This window comes from Camelus ferus, chromosome 17 (assembly GCF_009834535.1).
Source record: "Camelus ferus isolate YT-003-E chromosome 17, BCGSAC_Cfer_1.0, whole genome shotgun sequence".
Classification (NCBI taxonomy): domain Eukaryota; kingdom Metazoa; phylum Chordata; class Mammalia; order Artiodactyla; family Camelidae; genus Camelus; species Camelus ferus.
Genome location: NC_045712.1, coordinates 19,610,203 through 19,629,089, shown reverse-complemented (window position 1 = coordinate 19,629,089; position 18,887 = coordinate 19,610,203). Strand labels below are relative to the sequence as shown.

At 34.9% G+C, this 18,887-nt stretch overlaps 1 protein-coding gene across 2 annotated transcripts in view; it reads right to left on the bottom strand.

The window, feature by feature from the left end:
- DNAH12 (dynein axonemal heavy chain 12) overlaps positions 1–18,887 on the bottom strand; it is a 151,287-nt gene that overhangs the window by 42,831 nt on the left and 89,569 nt on the right. For both annotated transcript variants that reach the window (XM_032458203.1, XM_032458204.1), the window contains 10 exons: positions 17,557–17,812; positions 15,575–15,874; positions 14,883–15,061; positions 13,559–13,751; positions 8,944–9,105; positions 7,070–7,264; positions 2,739–2,872; positions 1,319–1,481; positions 955–1,035; positions 434–610 (listed from right to left, as the gene is read on the bottom strand). In XM_032458203.1, the coding sequence (XP_032314094.1) occupies positions 434–610; positions 955–1,035; positions 1,319–1,481; positions 2,739–2,872; positions 7,070–7,264; positions 8,944–9,105; positions 13,559–13,751; positions 14,883–15,061; positions 15,575–15,874; positions 17,557–17,812 (1,840 nt within the window). The remainder of the gene's footprint in view (positions 1–433; positions 611–954; positions 1,036–1,318; positions 1,482–2,738; positions 2,873–7,069; positions 7,265–8,943; positions 9,106–13,558; positions 13,752–14,882; positions 15,062–15,574; positions 15,875–17,556; positions 17,813–18,887) is intronic.

Below are 18,887 nucleotides of genomic sequence, written 5' to 3'. Positions count from 1 at the left end.
ATTATGGTGGAGGTGGTATGGCTCTGTAGGAAGGCTCTGCAGGCTTCCAACTGAGAGGGCTCATTCCTCTGGCAGACTACTTCCTCAGCTTGGCTTTGTGAGTCATTCCTGGCAGCTCAGTCTAGAATCTCTTTCTTCAGCTCTTCCAACAATTCTCTAATCCATTTATAAAATTCCCTAAAGAACTTCTATCTGCTAATACTAGATAGAGTCAATTCTCTTCTCTGCAACTGAACCCTAACTCCTATAATACAGTATTTTATGACAGGAAGGGGACAAACAACAGACTCTCAATGAAAGGGAATTCTTGATGCCTTTAAACCCTACCAGTTCAGGTCATCAGTATTTAACATATGCCTCCTGGTCCATGTAACCAAATACCTGTATACAGTTTTACTTTGTTGATGAAGCACCAGCTAATTCAAACACTTGCCTTTAGTGTATCCAGTGCAGACAGAGCTGCTTCCAAAGCTGGAATTGCCTCCACTAGGTCACTTTCACACTCATTTTTCAGAACTTGGGCTTCTTCTGCCTTTCCGCTGGCTATCTCTTCATCAAATTTCACAACCTTTCTTTTTGCTTCCACTTGTGCAGACTCTATTTCAATAATCTAAAGTAAACAAACAAAGAAAAAAAAAGATATTTCCCTAAACATCCTACTGCTTTCTCTATCCTAGAGACAAAAGAATATTTGAAAATCAGGGAACCCAACAGAACATTTTGAAGGGTAAAATGAGAAGAAATGCAAATATACGTGACCTAATTTGGTAATGGGCTTCCACTGCCCTTCAAAAACAACAGAACCCATGTAGAACCCAACGAGGTAGCCAGTCAATTGAAAAGGGTAACACCCCTAACATCTAGTGGCAAGAAATTAAGGCTTATTTTCAAGGCTGATTTTGTATATTTCAGGTATCTTCTGGCATCAATTTTTTAAAATTCAGGATACTCTACCTGCATCATATGTGCATTTTCAATTTTCGCTTCCTCCAATTTGGGTTGTAATTGAACAAGCTCCATTTTCATTTCACCAACCTAAATAGAGTTTGTCATTAGTTTTCATAAATACAATAGCTATAGAAGCCAACACAGAAATCTGAAACTTAAATGTATCATAAGGTATTAGAGACAGAAAACCTTAATTTTTTCTTCTAGTTCTTTACATGATAAAACAACAACAACAACAACAAAACCATGAGAGTGTGGTTTTGTTTCACAAAAGACTTTATCTTCCTTGAGTATGACAGGGCAGTGGGAGAATGCAGTTGTCACGGAAGAAACGCAGATAGAGAAAAGGGTGGCAGCTCATCCAATTTACCTGAGACTCTGCAAAAGCTAACTTGTCAAGCCCATTCACATATCGCTGTTTTGCTTCCATGACAGCTTGTCGCCTCTTAGTCAAAAGCTGTCGGAATGAGGCAATTAGTTCAAGGTAAGAAGTAGCAGTAACATAGTTATGTCGTCCTAACTCTTGCAAGAACCTAAAAGAAAGGCAGATAGCATATCTTACTAAAAGCAATGGGTTTCACAGAGTAAGGAGTAAATTCAACATAGCAGTAACAGCAAGCATTTAAGAATAAAGGTTAATTTTATTCAGAAGCAGCAGGGTACTTGAACTTTGTAAAAATTCTAGAATTTTACACAGAATCACACCCTAGTTTCTTCTCTGCAAAATATCAAATAGCAATGATGTATTTAAAAAGCACAAACGAACAAAAACGTATCTCAAAAGAGAACTACAGCAAGAAAGATATAGGCCTTTTACATGTTTCATAGGCAAGGAGGGTCTAACCCTGCAAGAGACCTGAGGTACAGTAGGCAAGCACTGAAGGAAAGAGGACTGCAGGTAGTGTAGCAAGAACAAGTCATCCTTCCTTGCACACGCGTGTCACATGTTGGTTGAATGGGGTTTGGCCAGAAATACAAGACCACTACCCATACACATAAAAACAATGGATGCAATGATCTTTCATGGCAAGTATGTAGACTCAAGCCCACTGCTTGGTGTAATTGTCCAAGCCAAACATGCTAGCTGACTGTAAAACTCTGGATAGGCAAACATGCTATGAGCACCTTTGAAATGAGGACCTCAGAGATGTACAGAGGTAAAACAGATACTTTTAAGGTATCCACAGCCCACCAACCAGCTCCCTCTGTGTCTGAGAACGTCCATCCAGTGCCTCAGCAGCAATGTTTGTTCCATGAAAATTGCTACCCTGGCCACAGGTTGGGCATTGGACACAAAGGAGGCTAATTACATTTGGGAATAAATTTGGAACATGGAGCTGGAAATAGTCAGTTTCCGCTTACAGCTGGAATTGAAAGAAGTAAACTTGAGAATTGAGAGGCAGCCAGTTTCCTCCATATGCACTGGGAGGTAGAAAATTCAGTCTACAAAGAGAAAGAAAAAAGCAAATGCCCCAAGAGAAACAAGGGTGAGAAACAGAGAAAAGGCATTTCTGGGTTTCTGGTGGTCTCTTAACTCCTGCTTCCAGTCACTTCTAAGATCCAACTGTATTCTTTCCCTTAGGCTTTGTAAGACACATCTGTATCCTTATAATAAATTCTCCTCTTTGTTAAACCTAGATAGTAGCTTTCTATTACTTTCATATCTTAACTAATTAAATGATCAGAGAGACTTATAAGACATAGAAATCCTATTAAAATTGGGGCTTTCACAAAAGAGATGCTTTAAAATACAAGGCATTATTGTCATTTTAAAATTTATCAATATTAACCTTTCTGAAAGCTCCATAATGGAAGTGTGAAAGTGCTTGCAGATTGGAACTATCTCTTGTCGTTCGACCTCAGTAAGCTCCAGTGTTTCTAAGAATTTCACAGCCACAAGTTCAAGAGCATCTTCAGGCCATGGCTAAAAATAAGGGAAAAAAACAAATGAAATTTAAGATAGTCACCCTCCAATTATATAAATTGTCTTCCTATGTGAGAAGAATTTGGTGTTGAGAAAATTAACACCTAAATAGGGAAAACAGAATAAGGGGGACTAAGGTCACAAGTAAATCTATGAAATATCCAATAAATATTTTACATGTTAGAATTAAAGACAATGCAATATAAAGGAAAGGTCAATAATATTTTACATATCAAAGATACACTACAGTGCTTCCCTAACTCTTCCACTTGGATGTCTAGTAGGCATCCCAAATTTAGCATGACAATGGCAGAGGCCGCTAGTTGACCTCCTAATACCTATAAGCCCCTTTTCCTTAGGACTTCAACTTTATTCTAGATAGCAGTATGCCCAGCTACAATACCACATTTCCTAGACTCCCTTACAATTCAGAGTGGATAATGACATATAAGTAGATGTTGGATGGGGATGTCAGAGAAGGCTCTTTAGAGAGTTACACAGAGCTATCCTTTTTGCCCTACTTTCCATTATTTCTACTTCTTGCCTGGAACACAGACAAGTTGGAGTTCCAGTGGCCACCTTAGACCATATGATGACTCTGAGGATGAAAACCACATGCTAAGGATAATAAAGAAGAACTTGGGATTCTGATGACTTTGCTAAGTCACAAAAGTCCAAGTCTGCTTACCTTCAGATTTTTTTTTTTTCTATATGAGAGAGAAAAAATTCCTGTGTGTTTAGTTTGGGTTTTTAGCAGCCCATCATAATGTTTACCTGTAATAACATCAAAGCTGAACTTTTGATTTTCTTCCCTACAAATTCATTCCCCTCCAGTCTTCCCCATCTCAGTGAAATGGTTCCTTTGCTTTCCCTGGAATATGCCTAGGGTGCTCTGTCTCAGGGCCTTTGGATTTGCGATTCCTCTGCCTAGAACCCTCCTCACATAGACCTCCGTGTGGTTCACTCTTCTATGTCTCTGTGCAAATGAAATTCATCAGGAAGGTCTTCCCAAAGCACTCTTTCTAAAGCAGCATTCCTTCCCTCACTATTCTTTCCCTTATCTTGAATTTTCTTAGCACTTACCAATATCTGACGTATATTTATTCATTTGTTTTTGTCTCTCTCCCTGACTCACCACTAAAATGTAAAATCCATGAAAGCAAAGACTTTTTCTCACTGCTGTTACCTTCAGTGCCTAAAACAGCACTTGTCAACAAATATTTGAAATATTTATTCGGTGAATAATTTATGTTAAATGAATAATTAGTCTTCACTTGCTCATTATTTTCCAAATTTCATTTCACTTAGAGTCAACAAGATATCTGTAATTTTTTTCCTGTATAGTAGACAATACATATTTTAAGATAATTTTTTCAGTATCTGACTCTCTATCCTAGTGAAATTCAAACTTTTTGATCAAGTACTTCATTAGTAAGAAAAGTTTTAAGCACACACTACCAGTGTATACATATTTATAAATAGATTATATTCATATGGTATTATCATACAAATAATATTTTTGAGCCTCAAAAGAGGAGTCTAAATATTTATTATTAATATAAGTGAACTTTTGTAAAATGCCAGAATAAGTATTATATGACTTTTCCGATCATGTAGCTCTTTTTTATAGTGAAAAAGCTCTTCCTCAAGGTCCCCAGTAGACTCTAAATCAAGATCCACTGGCAAGGAATGGGTAATGAACAGGCTCATGAGTAAAACAATAGTAAGAGGAATGAGAGCACCAATGCTCATTTAGACCAACCAATAGGGAATTAATCCCTATGATACATGGCTACATGGATAGTGATTTCCTAAACAAAATCAGAATTCTGTCTGCAAAGATAGAATGGGTAGAAAATGGCTGTTGATAGGTAACCAATGGTATGCCCCAGGCCATCATAAGCTAATATTGCAGGTCACACTTTTTCTTGTATTATTTATCTTTAATTTTCAGTTCATTGCAGGAGGCCCTTCAGGGCACCTTGCATATCATCTATGACACATGGTCATTTGACATACAGAGTTAGGGTGTCAATGTTAATCCATATGAAATAGTTTATACACAAATGAATATTCCAGTAATTCCTTCTCTTATCCTCTGAATTGTTTTGGCAGCCCTGGTAGCGTACACCATACTTTGGAGAACACAGATCTACCCAGATAGTCAGTGACTTCCTGACTATGTGACACAAAGTGGCTTACACTCACTTCCTGAGTTTCACAGACCCAGGCCCCAAACAATGCCATCAGCTGCCCTGACACATGTTTTATATCCCCACTATCTCACTGTAAAATCTTTTTCTCTCTGTTATCCAATTAATCTCCCTTATCTATTTGCAGCTCCTAGCTCCTTCTTTTTAAATTTCCCCCAACAAGTATGAATCACATAAAACAGAATAGAAAGTCTTACGGTTATAAAAAAGATATCCAGAAGTAGTAGAATTGCATTTATAAGATTCCACAGAAGAAAAACTTATGGTTGGACAGGTTTTGTTTGGTTAGTTGGTTGGTTTTGGTTTTGGGCTACTTAATGGAAACAATATTAAGATATTTGCATAAAGCAAAACCATTTGGCACAGCTCTTATTGTTGTACAAGCACTGCAGCATACACTAGCTGAAACGTATGTACAGTCCTCAGAAGGACAGACTTAGTTTTTCACACATGCAACTGATAAATAAGCAAAAGAGAATAAGACAACTTAGTATTAGAAATTTATTTTTAAAAGAAATTATCCAGAGTCAATCTACAGTCCATATTCTATTGGCCATAAAACAATTAAATAGAAGGCACCATTAACTACTATTCTCAAGAGCATAAATACTTAATGGTCTTAACACAGGCAGTGACGATTTGCCTTGGTTAAGTGAGGTGGTAGCTTTCATCATTTGCTGCTGACATGACTGAAATTGCCACCCAAGTTGGTCTTCCTGTCTCTTATACTGCCTCACTCCAAATTACCCACCATTCAGTCTCCAAATGTTTTAGGGTTTAATTCTAAAATATAGATTAGCTAAATACATGTTAATGCCCCCACAGTATCTCTGGTATAAAACCAAATTCCAGAGGGGAGGATATAGCTCAGTGGTCATGTGTGTGCTTAGTATGCACAAGGTCCTGGGTTCAATCCCCAGTACCTCCATTAAAATAAATAAACCTAATTATCTGACCCCCAACACACAAAAAAACCTCCCAGGCACATTTACAGACTCCTTTATAGCCTGGTACCCACTCAAGGCTCCAACTTAACTCCTGCAGCCATATCAAACTATTTGCCTAAATGAGCCATGCTCTCCCCACTGCTCCACTTTTGCACATACTATCCTCTTGTGATAGTTAATTTTATGTGTCAACTTGACTATGGGCCACAGGGTGCCTATAAATTTGGCCAAACATTATTCTGGTTGTTTCTGTGACATGTGTTTCTAGACAGGTTTAATATTTAAATCAACAGACTGAGTAAAACAGGTTGCCCTCCTTAATGTGAGTGGGCCTCATCCAATCAGTCGAAGGCCTGAATAGAACAAAAAGGCTGACCATCCCTCAAATAAGGGGGAACTCCTCCTGCCTGACTGCCTTCAAGCTGGGACGTGAGTTTTTTTCCTGCCTTTGGACTCGAACTGAAACATCAGCTCTTCCTAGATCTCAAGCTTGCTGGCTTTCAGACTGGAACTACACCATCAGCTTTCCTGGGTCTCCAGCTTGCCAACTGCAGATCTTAAAACTTGTCAGCTTCCATAATCATGAGAATCAGTTCCTTATAATATATGTATAGATACAGATATCTCTCTCTATATATATCTTTACACATATACTTATGTGTGTATACATATATAGACAGAAAATACATTTTATTGGTTCCAAATACACCCCTCCTTTGTGTAACTAACTCATTTTCATACATCAGAAAGTTACTGTCTTAATAAGTACACCATTTGAACACCAAGAATGTGGCTTTTTTATGTAATTGTGGTTGCTCATTTGCTGATTGCCTTTTTTGTCTTCCAGTTTAGAGTATGAGCTCCTCGTGGTGATCATGTAGTCTTATCAGCCCCTGGTGCCAAGCATTACGCCTGCCATTAGAGTAAGTGATCAAGAAGCACTTGATGAATGTACATTAATGGAGATTGGGTAAGATTTCAGTAAAATTCCAAAACATTTAGCTGTCCACCCACCCCCACCACCCCAAATTACAAACCTGAAACCAGTCAATGGTACAGCAGTTGATGAGGGATGGAAACTGCCTCAAGCGATTTCGAAAGGCATCTCCAATAGGGCTGAAGGCCACTACAACGTGAAGATTATCTTTGCAGCAATTCACAAAGAAAGCAAACAGGGCCAAGGGACTGAGTTCATCATGTTTATTTCCAGCCTGAGCCACAGGACGAACACCCTAGGGAATATCAGAAAAAGCCCCATAAACAGAGATTGGTAAGCTGATAATAAGATTAGTAGATACTGAAATATTAAGAATTTTTATTACTCCTCTTATAAATATCTTAAAAGTTTTGTTTTTATATCAATAGAGTGACTTTGATATAGCTTGCACTTAGAAGACTACTTTCAATTCCATAATTCTATAATTTAAAAACAAATACCTGCCAGGAATTTGACTTATAAAGATACTCACAAAAAGTTCACCAAGAAATATATATATGAGACTATAATTCAACATTTCTTTGAGAAAAAAATTTGAACAACTAAAGCATACAGTTAAAAACATTATAAAACATCTATTTTTGTAATTTTATACAACTGTTAATAATAAGGTGTATCAACATACATGCTATGGCAAGATCAGGAAGATAAAATAAATAAAAAATCACATTGTGCAACAGTGTAATTTTGTTAAATTAAAAAACATATAGGTGCCATGTGTGAGCACCTTTTTATGGAAGCAATCACAAAGAACTATTAACAGTGGTTACATCTGGTGAGATGGACTTAAGGGAGAATGTGAGAGGGAGACTTCAATATTTTATTTTGAACATTTTTCTTGGTTTATATAATTTTTTCATTTTGGACATTCTTACACTGTTTGAATTATATAACTTTATTCTTATAATATTTGTATTTTTTAATGCTATTAGAGTTGTTTAGTAATGAGATTGTAGGTCACTTTTAATGTTCTATCTTTGTATATCTCCATACTGAAAGGCATCTTACATGAGGTTAGGCATAATGGCTCTAGGACTAAACTTGAATCAAATCCCAGCCTGCAGATGATAAACTATGTGACCTTGAGGCAAGTTTTTTTAACCTCTCTGTAACTTAGTTTCCTCATCTATAGAATGGGGAAAAGAGGACCTACATCTGAGAGTTGTTGAGAGATCAAATGGTTATTACATGTAAACACTTAAAATAGTTCTTGCCATATAGGTAAGTACCTTTCAGCTTTTGAAATTCTACCTTTCTCCTTGTTCAGAGCACAGAGGTTTCAGAGTTAATAAATTATCTTATATATAGATTTCAATTTTTTTCAATAACCGGTTTAGGGAGTGGTCACAATGATCACACAATTTCTGCTGTTACTACAATAAATTTATTTCTCTCTACTATAGATATGTTCTGCCTTATGTGATAGCTGTATCTATGGGAAACTAAATCAACTCTATATTCATTCCAACAGTAATTCTCAAATTATGATTATTATGATCAATATCAATCTATGAAATTATGTTCAGGTAGTCTACCTGCATTAACTCTGACTTAATAGTGGGGTATTCAAATAGACAAAGGTAATACACTGTTGTAACTGTAGAGCAAGAGTTCATACCATAAAATAGTAGTGAAGCAATGGAAAAGCCTTGTAGCAAAGTGATGAGAAGAAAAGATAAACAATGTAACACACTGTCATCATTATGGAAAAAAGGAATTATTAAACAAAAATTCTATCTCATAACTATAGAAGAAGCTATTTAAAATTCACCCCAAAAAAGATGTATTAAGATAATATACATTAAGTTTTCAGTTACCAAAATCCTCTGCACAAGCTACATTTACGAAGAGTAGAAAAGAAGTTTCAACATAAAATTTCTATGATGAGAGCACAACTCCAAAAAAAGCACTTACCTCCATAACTTCTTGTTTTTCATCTGCAGCAAAAATATTAGGTACTTCTCCAGTATTGAGCACACTGTCGATATCCTCTAGAAAAGCTTCTTCTTTAATCTGTGTGTCCGTGATGAGAAAGACTGTCTTCTGGCCCCTCATGCCCACATTCCTTAATAGAACCTTAAAATAAAAATGTACTTTATAAGCAGAATGCAGTGGACATCTGTTGTTTTTGCTTTCTTTCCCTTCTTTTGATAACAACATCTCAGTTTTAGTGTAGTATGTCTCCCTATCAATCAAGGCCTCCATTCCTCCCATCCCTTAGGTGGGAGACTCTAACTGATCAGAGATTCAGAGCAGGGCATATGATTTAACAGGGCCCAATCACAGTCTTACTTCAGGTACTGAGATGGACTTGAAAATACAACTTCTGTCATTCTGGGATCAAGGATATAAAGGCCAGTAATCCAGAACTACTAGGGTCCAGCTGTGCCACCTTATAGAATGAGTCTGCTGGAGAAGAAAGTCAAGTGGAGGAGGAGAACAGAGCCAGGAGATTTAAAAAGTAATTACTCAGGACTTAATTTAAGCCCTAAAATTCAGCCATGTCGAAAGCCTGTCTATCTATGGACCATTCTGTCATGTAAGCCAATAACCTTCTTTTGCTTAAGCTAGTTTGAGCTGTTTTTGGTTTTGATGTTTTTTTTGCTTTTCCTCAATTGCAACAAAAGATTCCCAGCTAACATAAAGATATGAACCCAGTGATATGCTGGAGCTGACTTTTTTAGGATTTTAGAAGTAATTGTTAAAGTTTCAGGAACTTGTGAGCAGAATGTTAAACACAGCCAGCATTAAAAATTAAATTACATTAAGTTGTAATTAAATAAATTATATTAAAAACAATGGTAACAAATACATAAATCTCATCATCTCCTAACTATTTTATTATATTTACTATTATGTATGCTGTAGAGGTTATTTAAATCTATTGTAGCCATACAATAAACTATCATGTAACGGTGTTCAAACACATAACCCTTCCCAACTCTGTTTTCAGTGTTACCATGTTGATATCTTTAAACAATCCATGGTGGGAGTTTTTACACCACAGAAACTGGCAAATGCTACAAATCAAATGGTCCCCTCAACTCTCTGGAGAGTTGGTTATTAAACATTTTCCACTGGATGTATTTCAAGTAAAAAATAGCACTATTATTTCTGCAAGAAACTTTTAAAATAAACTTCAATTTCTGTTTCAAAAATCATATCTTTAAATAAATCATCACTTACATAAATGTTGAATTTTACTGTTACACAAAACTACACTTTTTTTCCATTAAAGCCATCTTCCAATATGAATGTTGTATTCCTAGAAATTTGTATCCTCAAAATTAGTGAATCTAGCTTTTAAAGAAGTATTACATCTAATAATGCCAGCTTCACAATTATTTTATTTAGTTTTTATTTTTGTAATTATTAGTATCATATAAAAATAAATAGAAAAATACAATATAAATAGAATTAGCTTATTGCAATAAGCATTACTATATTTAAAAGTCATATACAAACATGCAATGTATAAAACTGTTTCTAAATAGGACAAGAGAGTTAACATTTCCAAAATACAAATTATATGCCAGGAATATTACAAAGAACCTTATATATGTTGTATAGTTCAATCACAAAACCCTATGAAATAGGTGGTATTATCCAAATTCTACAAATGAAGAAACTAAGGGGTGATATCAGCAAGATGTCAGACTAGGAAGCTCTAGGACCTTGTTCTCCCATAAAGATACCAAATTAGCAATGTACAGGCCAAAATACCTTTGTGAGAATTCTAGAAGCTAGTTAAGGGGCTGCAGCATCCCCACAAGTACATAAAAAAGAGAGATAATACATGGAGGGTACGAGAATTCTTTGCATTTTTCCCAGCCTAGCTCCTCCCCTCATGCAGCATACAGAACACTCTACCCAACAACAGCAGAATACACATTCTTAAGTGCTCACAGAATATTCCCCAGCATATACCACATGTTAGACCACAAAACAACTCTTAACAAATTTAAAAGGACTGAAATCATAACAAACATCTTTTCTGATCACAATGGAATGAAACAAGAAGTCAATACCAGAAGAAAAATGGCAAAGTCCACAAACTGGCCAATTAAGCAATACACTTTTAAGCAACCAACAGGTCAAAGAAAAAAATCACAAGAGAAACTAGAAAATTTCTTGAAACAAATGAAAATGAAAAGCCAACATATCAAAAAACTATGGGATGCAGCATAAGCTGTGCTAAAAGGAAAATTTATAGTTGTGAATTCTTACATTAAAAAAGAGAATCTAAAATGAAATACCTAATCTTACATCTCACAGACCTAGAAAAAAGAGGAACAAACTAAACCAAAAGCTAGCAGAAGGAAGGGAATAATCAAGATTAGAGCAGAGGTTCCAAAATACACAAACAGCTTATACAGCTCAATATCAAAAAAATAAAAAATAAAAAACAAACAAACAAAAAAAACCCAATCAAAACATGGGCCAAAGACCTAAATAGACATTTGTCCAATGAAGACATAAAGATGGCTAACAGGTACATGAAGATTCTCAAAACTGCTAATTATTAGAGAAATACAAATCAAAATTACAATGAGGTATCACATCACATCCATCAAAATGGCCATCATTAAAATGTCTACAAATAATAAATGCTGGAGAGGGTATGGAGAAAAGGGAACCCTCCTACACTGCTGGTGGGAATGTAAATTGGTCTAGCCACTATGAACAGTATGGGACCCAGTAATACCACTCCTGGACATATATCCAGAAAAGATGAAAACTATAATTCAAAAAGATACATACACCCCAATGTTCATAGCAGCATTATTTACAATAGTCAAGACATGGAAACAATCTAAATGTCCAACAACAGATGATGGGATACAGAAGATATAGTGTATATATATATATACAATGGAATATTACTCAGCCATAAAAAGAATGAAATAATGTCATTTGCAGCAACATGGATGAACCTAGAGATTATTATACTAAATAAAGTAAACCATAAAAAGACAAACACCATATGATAACACTTAAATGTGGAATCTAAAAAAAAATGATACAAACTTACTTACAAAACAGAAACAGACTTACAGACATAGAAAACAAACTCATAGTTACCAAAGGGAAAGCAGAGGAGGGATAAATTAAGAATTTGGGATTAGCAGATACAAACTACTATATATAAAATAGATTTAAAAAAACAAGGATCTATATTCAATATTTTTAATAACCTGTAATGAGAAACTGAAAAGGAATATATATATGTATAACTGAATTACTTTGCTGTACATCTGAAACACTGTAAATCAATTTTTAAAAAAAAGATTACAGCAGAGGTAAACAAAATAGAGAAAAGAAAATCAATAAGAAAAAAAAATCAATGGAACTTAGAGTTGTTTTTTAAAAAAAAGTTTTTTAAATGACAAAACCTTAGATAGATTAAGAAAAAAAAAGAGAGAAGACTTAGGTAACTAAAATCAGAAATGGAAGAGGGGACATTACAACTGACGGTAAGCAAATTACAAAAGATTAGAAGAGAATACTATTAATAGTTGTGTGCCAACAAATTGTATAACCTAGAAGAAATGGATAAATTCCTGAAAACAAAGTAGATGAAGAAACTAAAGCACAAAAAAATTCAGTAACATGCCCTAGATAATATAACTAACAGTCATACAAAGCAGGAATTAAAACTGAGTTTGCCTAACTTCAAAGTCCGTGTTCTTTCTATTATAGTATACTGCTTTCTAAATCTATTGGATCATTCAGGAATAAATGTGCCAAAAATTTTCCTTTAGAGTGAGAGCTGAAAAAAAAGAGTAATTTTTTCCTTCCAAGTCTGATTATAGACCTCTTTGATATCAGCTTGGATTCTACAATTTCCACTTGCAAGGAGCCAAGAAAGGCTCAGTTCTCTAACTTTTAGGATGTAGAATGTTAGTATGTGAGGGTTAGTGAAAGTGAAAAAAAGTCCAACAACATTGCCCTTATTTTTTTTCCACTTTGCGTCATCTCTCTTCTGGGGCCTGCAGAGCCACAGGCACACAGGGATGAAGCCCCAAGTATGCACTCCACAATTCTATTGGTTACTGGGGCAACAACACATCTCCAAAGAAGCTATTAAGATTTGACAGCATTGATGACATCATCACCAGTGAGGTTCATATTTAACAGTCTGCTGGAAAACATACATTTATCTGAAATAAGCCCTCTCTGAACTAGAATAAAGATAAAATCAACAATAGCCTTGGTAACAGTGCAGTGGATAAGACTTAAGCTATAAATCCTGCTCTGCTGTGCATACCTTCCCTCAACTTCAGTTTCCTCATCAGTAAAAGACAGAAACACCGATACCTGCTGCACTGAACTGTCATACCTATAGAATGAAATCATGGATGTAAAGCACTTAGAACAGTGCCTCAGCACACACAGTAACTGCTCTGGGGATAACATTATTATCATCATCACCAATGTACTTAGCACACAGTGACCCAGGCTGGCTGTCTCTTTATAGATAAAAGAATGTACTGATACTATCTTAGACACTAGGTTTCCTCAACTTTACCTTCAGGTCCTCTCTCCACTCATTCATACCATAGCCCTTAGAAATTTCTGGTTGAAACATTTGCATTTTTGCCATGGATGTAGCCAGACGAGTTAAAGATTGACGACCACTTCCTCCAAGTCCAACAAGCAAAGCATTTCCACCAGACTGCTTTAGAATTCGACATATTCGTGATAAATGTTCCAAAACATACCTATGAAATACCAATATCATCTTACTTGAAAATATGAATATAAATTATATTTACATATAACTATTGTTTTACTTTCCAAGAAGGATGGACTTTGCAGTCCCATATGTTACTATCCCAATTTTAAAGAGGTAATCATCAAAATTTTCATCAAACTGATTTTTCAAATGTAGTTGCAATTGGATCATTTGAGGTAAAGGAAAACTATTTGAAGTACAAATTCAGGAAATGTAATACATAAATTATAAAAATAAAATCAAATGCTAACTATTTATACTGGAGGTATATTATCACTTTTCTTAAAAACATTTCCTCAATCTTTTAATATTAGAATTTCTATGTGAGAAAAAGAAAATCAGTTATCTATAAAATAATAAATTCAGGAAAGACACTCAGCCTCACTAGTAATTAGGGAAATTAAAATTAGAGCCACAGTGAGATACCATCCCACTCTCCTTAGGCAGACAAAACTTACCAAGTCTGGCAATCCTAAGTGTTGTCAAGGGTGAGAAACAATGGAAACTCTTAAAAACAATAATCAGTTTTAAAGATACTTTGGCAAAACTTAGTAAAGTAGAAGACGCTTACATACCATAACACAATAATTCCACTTCTAGGAATGAAGCCTAGAGAAATTCTCATATATGTAACCAAGGAGACAGGAATATTCAAACCTTTTTTATAATCACAAAAAGTAGAAGTTACCTGGAAGTCTATTTCAGAAGGACTACATTGTGTTAAAATTATACAATGGAATGTTACATAGTAGTAAAAATTCTTTTTTGTGAACTTAACTATGGAATAAACCAACTTGCAGAGGAATATGCACAGTATAATATCATTATATGAGTTTAAATATGCAAAATAAGACTGCACATATATTTAGGATCACACATGTGCAGTAAAAGTTCAAAGAAACAAATGAGTTTGTTTATACTCCTGCAAAGTATGATGGGGATGCAGTGAAAGAGGCTACACAGGTACTTCAAATAAACTGCTAATATTTTATGTCTTAAGCTAGGTGATGGGCACAAGGTCATTTGTCATATTTTTATATCATTTTGTACATTTTAAGTATCTCACAATAAAATCTTACAAATAGTAATTTTAACCATCAATACCAAATATAGGTACCTAAAAATGACAAGATTCATTCTTGTTTTGTGAGTTTGATTATACTCATCTAAGCATTGGTCCACAATGTCACTAAAATGATGAATATTTGGAATTTCAATATAAACTCTGTCATCCCCTTCAAGGTCAGGATTCATATAGTCACCAAACATGAGATTTCTTAAGTCTTCTTCAGTTACCTATAAAATGGAAATCAACAAATTACAAAACTTAAAATTTTTTCTAAAATAAATGTAAGATGTTACATAAAAATGTTTTGTTTATGTTATGAGATGATTATCAATTAGATAATTCTTTTAAACTAGGGTAGTAAATAATATACTTGTAAAATTAACACCTGAAATTATATTATATCCTTAGGAAATAAAAAGAAAAGACCTTTTTTCTATCATATAAGTTTTTTTCCCCCTCACAGGCTGGAAAAGTTATTCTGAGCAACTCCTATTTAGTGAGTAGTTACTAAGGGATGGCATCTTATGTCTATTACATCACTCAATCCCTATCATATAACTTCTATGTTACATATATAATCCCTCTGAATACAAATCTTCTCAAAATAAATGCCTATCTATGGGGAAAGTTAAAAGAATATGATCATTAAGAAGCAACGGTATTTTTTAAAGATAAATTGATGGTAACAATTCATGCTATTGTACTGTTTTAATATGTTTTTAATCACTAAATATACTCACTGGTGCATTCTCTTTCCTCAAATGTGAAAAGATACTATCAAATGATTCTTTAAAATGGTCCCTTACAACCATTTTGGTTAAATTGAAGAGCCAGAATCGGTCAGCATCATTAACGAGGCGATCATAAAACACTCGGAGAACCTCATGCACAAACAGACGAGTCATCGTGTGCTTGCTCTCCAAAGCATCTCTCTCAATAAGTAAGCAGCCCCGGATGACACGTGAAAAATCCCGCAAGTTGAAAGTGTAATGAGATTTTGTGGGAGTGGGCAAAAGATTTTCCATGGATTGTTTATATATCTGAATATGAAAAAAAAGCAAAAATAAAATGCTCCTCATCAGCAAAGCCATGTAACAAATAGTATAGTATATAAAATATTTTATTTATCCTATCAGATTATACTGACTTGGAAAATTGTATAGTACTGAGCCTGGCATAGCATATATCTATTTATTTTGATTTACAGCACTCAACCAGGCATTATAAAGTCAAGGGCACTTAATATTATCTAATTCCTTCCAAGCCCAAGAATTGACAATGCTTTTATTTCCCCGTTATTATGGTTGTTCCATTTAAAAGTAAATGACCTGGAATTAATAGCTAACAAAAACTTTAGCAGAAAGTGAAATCAGATAACTCATTCTGAAGCAATTGCAATGCAGAGGAGGAGGAAACACTGTCCTTTTGACTACCACTGACTTCAAAATAAATCAACGTGTTCTCTCTCCACCCTTCTCTCTTATTTTCTCTCTCCTCCTTCTTCCGTATTAATTGGCTATTGTATCAAAATGAAGTATATTTTTTTTACTACATGCTAAAAATCAAATGAAGTTCAATATTCTCTTTAAGGAAGGTAAATTATATCTTTTATAATATAGCCTAAAAGATCCACAAGAAATTATTTTTTATTTATATATGTTTATGATTCATCTCCCTCCCATAACCTCCATACATGGTAGGACTATAATGCTTCAAAGATAGGAGGGGAAAAAAAAAGGAACCTTTCCATTATCCCATTCTGCCTGACCAATTCCCCTCTCTTTCCAGGAGATGCCTGAAATATAAATATATTTTATAAATAGAAGTACTTTTATGTATCAGAATAAGTAGGGTAATTACAATGTACTATCTCTTTGCTCATAGTTTCTCCATTTTAATAGCACAATTTTCCAACAGAACAGGGGGAGAAGGACTTTAGAAAAATACAACACTCTTGGAAACAGATGGAATGATTCTAGGGAGCTTTTTGCTTCTGGTTGCAGTGATTTCAAAGTAACCCCATTTTATTGAGGCTCCAGAAACCTTAGTTCAATCAGATTATCACTAACTTACTTTAAATACACTTTTTTCCTTTTATCATTAGTGATGAGGCTGGCTCTGGCCTCTGAGCAGAGGCAGGTTACATACCCTGAATAAGTTAAGGGCTGCTTTTGGCCATATGGGCAGTCTTGTTTTCTATTCCTACCCTTGTGTTTTCTTATTTTTTTCACTGCTACTCCTATGTTCACCTGTTTTGCCCACACACCCTCAAATCATGTATTCATAAGCTGCTTAAGTTTTTTTCTTAACACAAACATGAAGAATGGGAGGGAAGACAGAAGAAAAAACTAATAAATACCAGAGTAGGAATTCAACAATTAAGGAAACACCTATGATGTGGCAGGTACTGGTTCTGGATGATTTAGCAATCTTATTAAATAGGTATTATCTCTCATTTTAGTGATTAAAAAACTAAGCTTCTGGAAGGTCAAATTACTTGCTCAAGGCCAGACAGATAGGAAATAGCAGTAAAGGCTCAAACCCAGTTAGATGCTCTAAATTCAAAGCCCATGATCTTCCTTTCTCAAGCCTTTTTAACAGTTTCTCTGAAGCTGAAGACCAAAGTAAACGGCTAAGGGGGAAAAAAAAAGGTTTAAAAAAGAAAGGGCCAAATGAGGATACATGTAATACTAAAACATTTTGTATTGCATCCTTCGCTCACCTCCATAGTTCCACTGACAATTTGGTTCCCAACTGAAAAGTACTCAGGAGGAAATTCACGAGTCCTAAGGTAGAATGCTACAATGGATGAGAAGATTCGGACCATAGTTTCATCACTAAAAGTATTAATAGTGCAGATGTTGAAATGTCGAATAAAACGGGGAGTGACAGGATTTCTTCCACCACCTGGAGGGCCCATGGCAGCAATCAGCTCTATGTCAACCAATGTGATTTTACTTGTGTCCTTAAGGTCATACCTTAAAAGTACATAAAAATTCCAAATTAGTTATAAAGCCAACAAGACAGACTGAAATGTAGCTCTCCTTAGAAACTTAATCCGATTTTAGCTTCTCTAAAAGAAGTTTAGATCATGCTTGGAGTAAAAGAAAACTTTTTTAAAGGTTTCCTGTAATTTTTATTCACTTTTTAAACTGAAATACAATTGACATAATATTATATTAGTTGCAGTGTCCATTCTAATGAATTGATATGTGTATCTACTGCAAAATGATCCCAAGTCAACATCTGTTACCATAAATAGTTACAAAAATTTTTCTTGTGATAACGTTCAAGATCCACCTTCCTAGCTACTTTCAAATATGCAATACAGTATTATTAACTACAGTCCCCATGATGTACATTACAGCCCCCTGACTTATGCATAATTTGTACCTTTTGACCCCCCTTCACCTATTTTGCCCACACACCCTCAACCCCTGCCTCACACAACCACCTAACTGTAGAGAGAATTTGTTTTAAAGCAGCACTCCATTTCTCCTTTCAGTGACACTGACTCTGTCACCCAGATTCTAGATATCTAGAACATCCCATCCTCTTGCCCTTGCCTTTCTTTTCTTCTGTTCTTTCTAGTTAGAATCTCTGCTTTGCCTCTTCACACTCCAAATCCAGAAGCATGAATGAGAGATCAATCTTGGAGGATGATCATACGTCCCAATTTGCCTAGGACAATTTTGGTTTGTGCTTGCCCTATAATAATTATTAATACTCCCCCTTTTCTCAGAAATATCCCAGTTTGAATAATAAATTATATATATATATATATATATATATATATATGTATTCTATTTAGAGCTAAGTCCTGACTTCTTTTTCTCATCTCAAATCTTATCTTCAGAGACAAAGATGTCTAAATAGGACCTATATACCTTTGTTACATAAAAGGGGGCCGCATTAGGGAATTAAAAAACTCCAAAGAAGTTTTAATCAGAAAGGGGTATATAAATGACTCAATTTAGTTAAAACCACTCAGAATGAAAAGGTACCTAATTCCAACAGGTCATAAAGTCCTTTAATATTGAAGTTCTTGCAAAA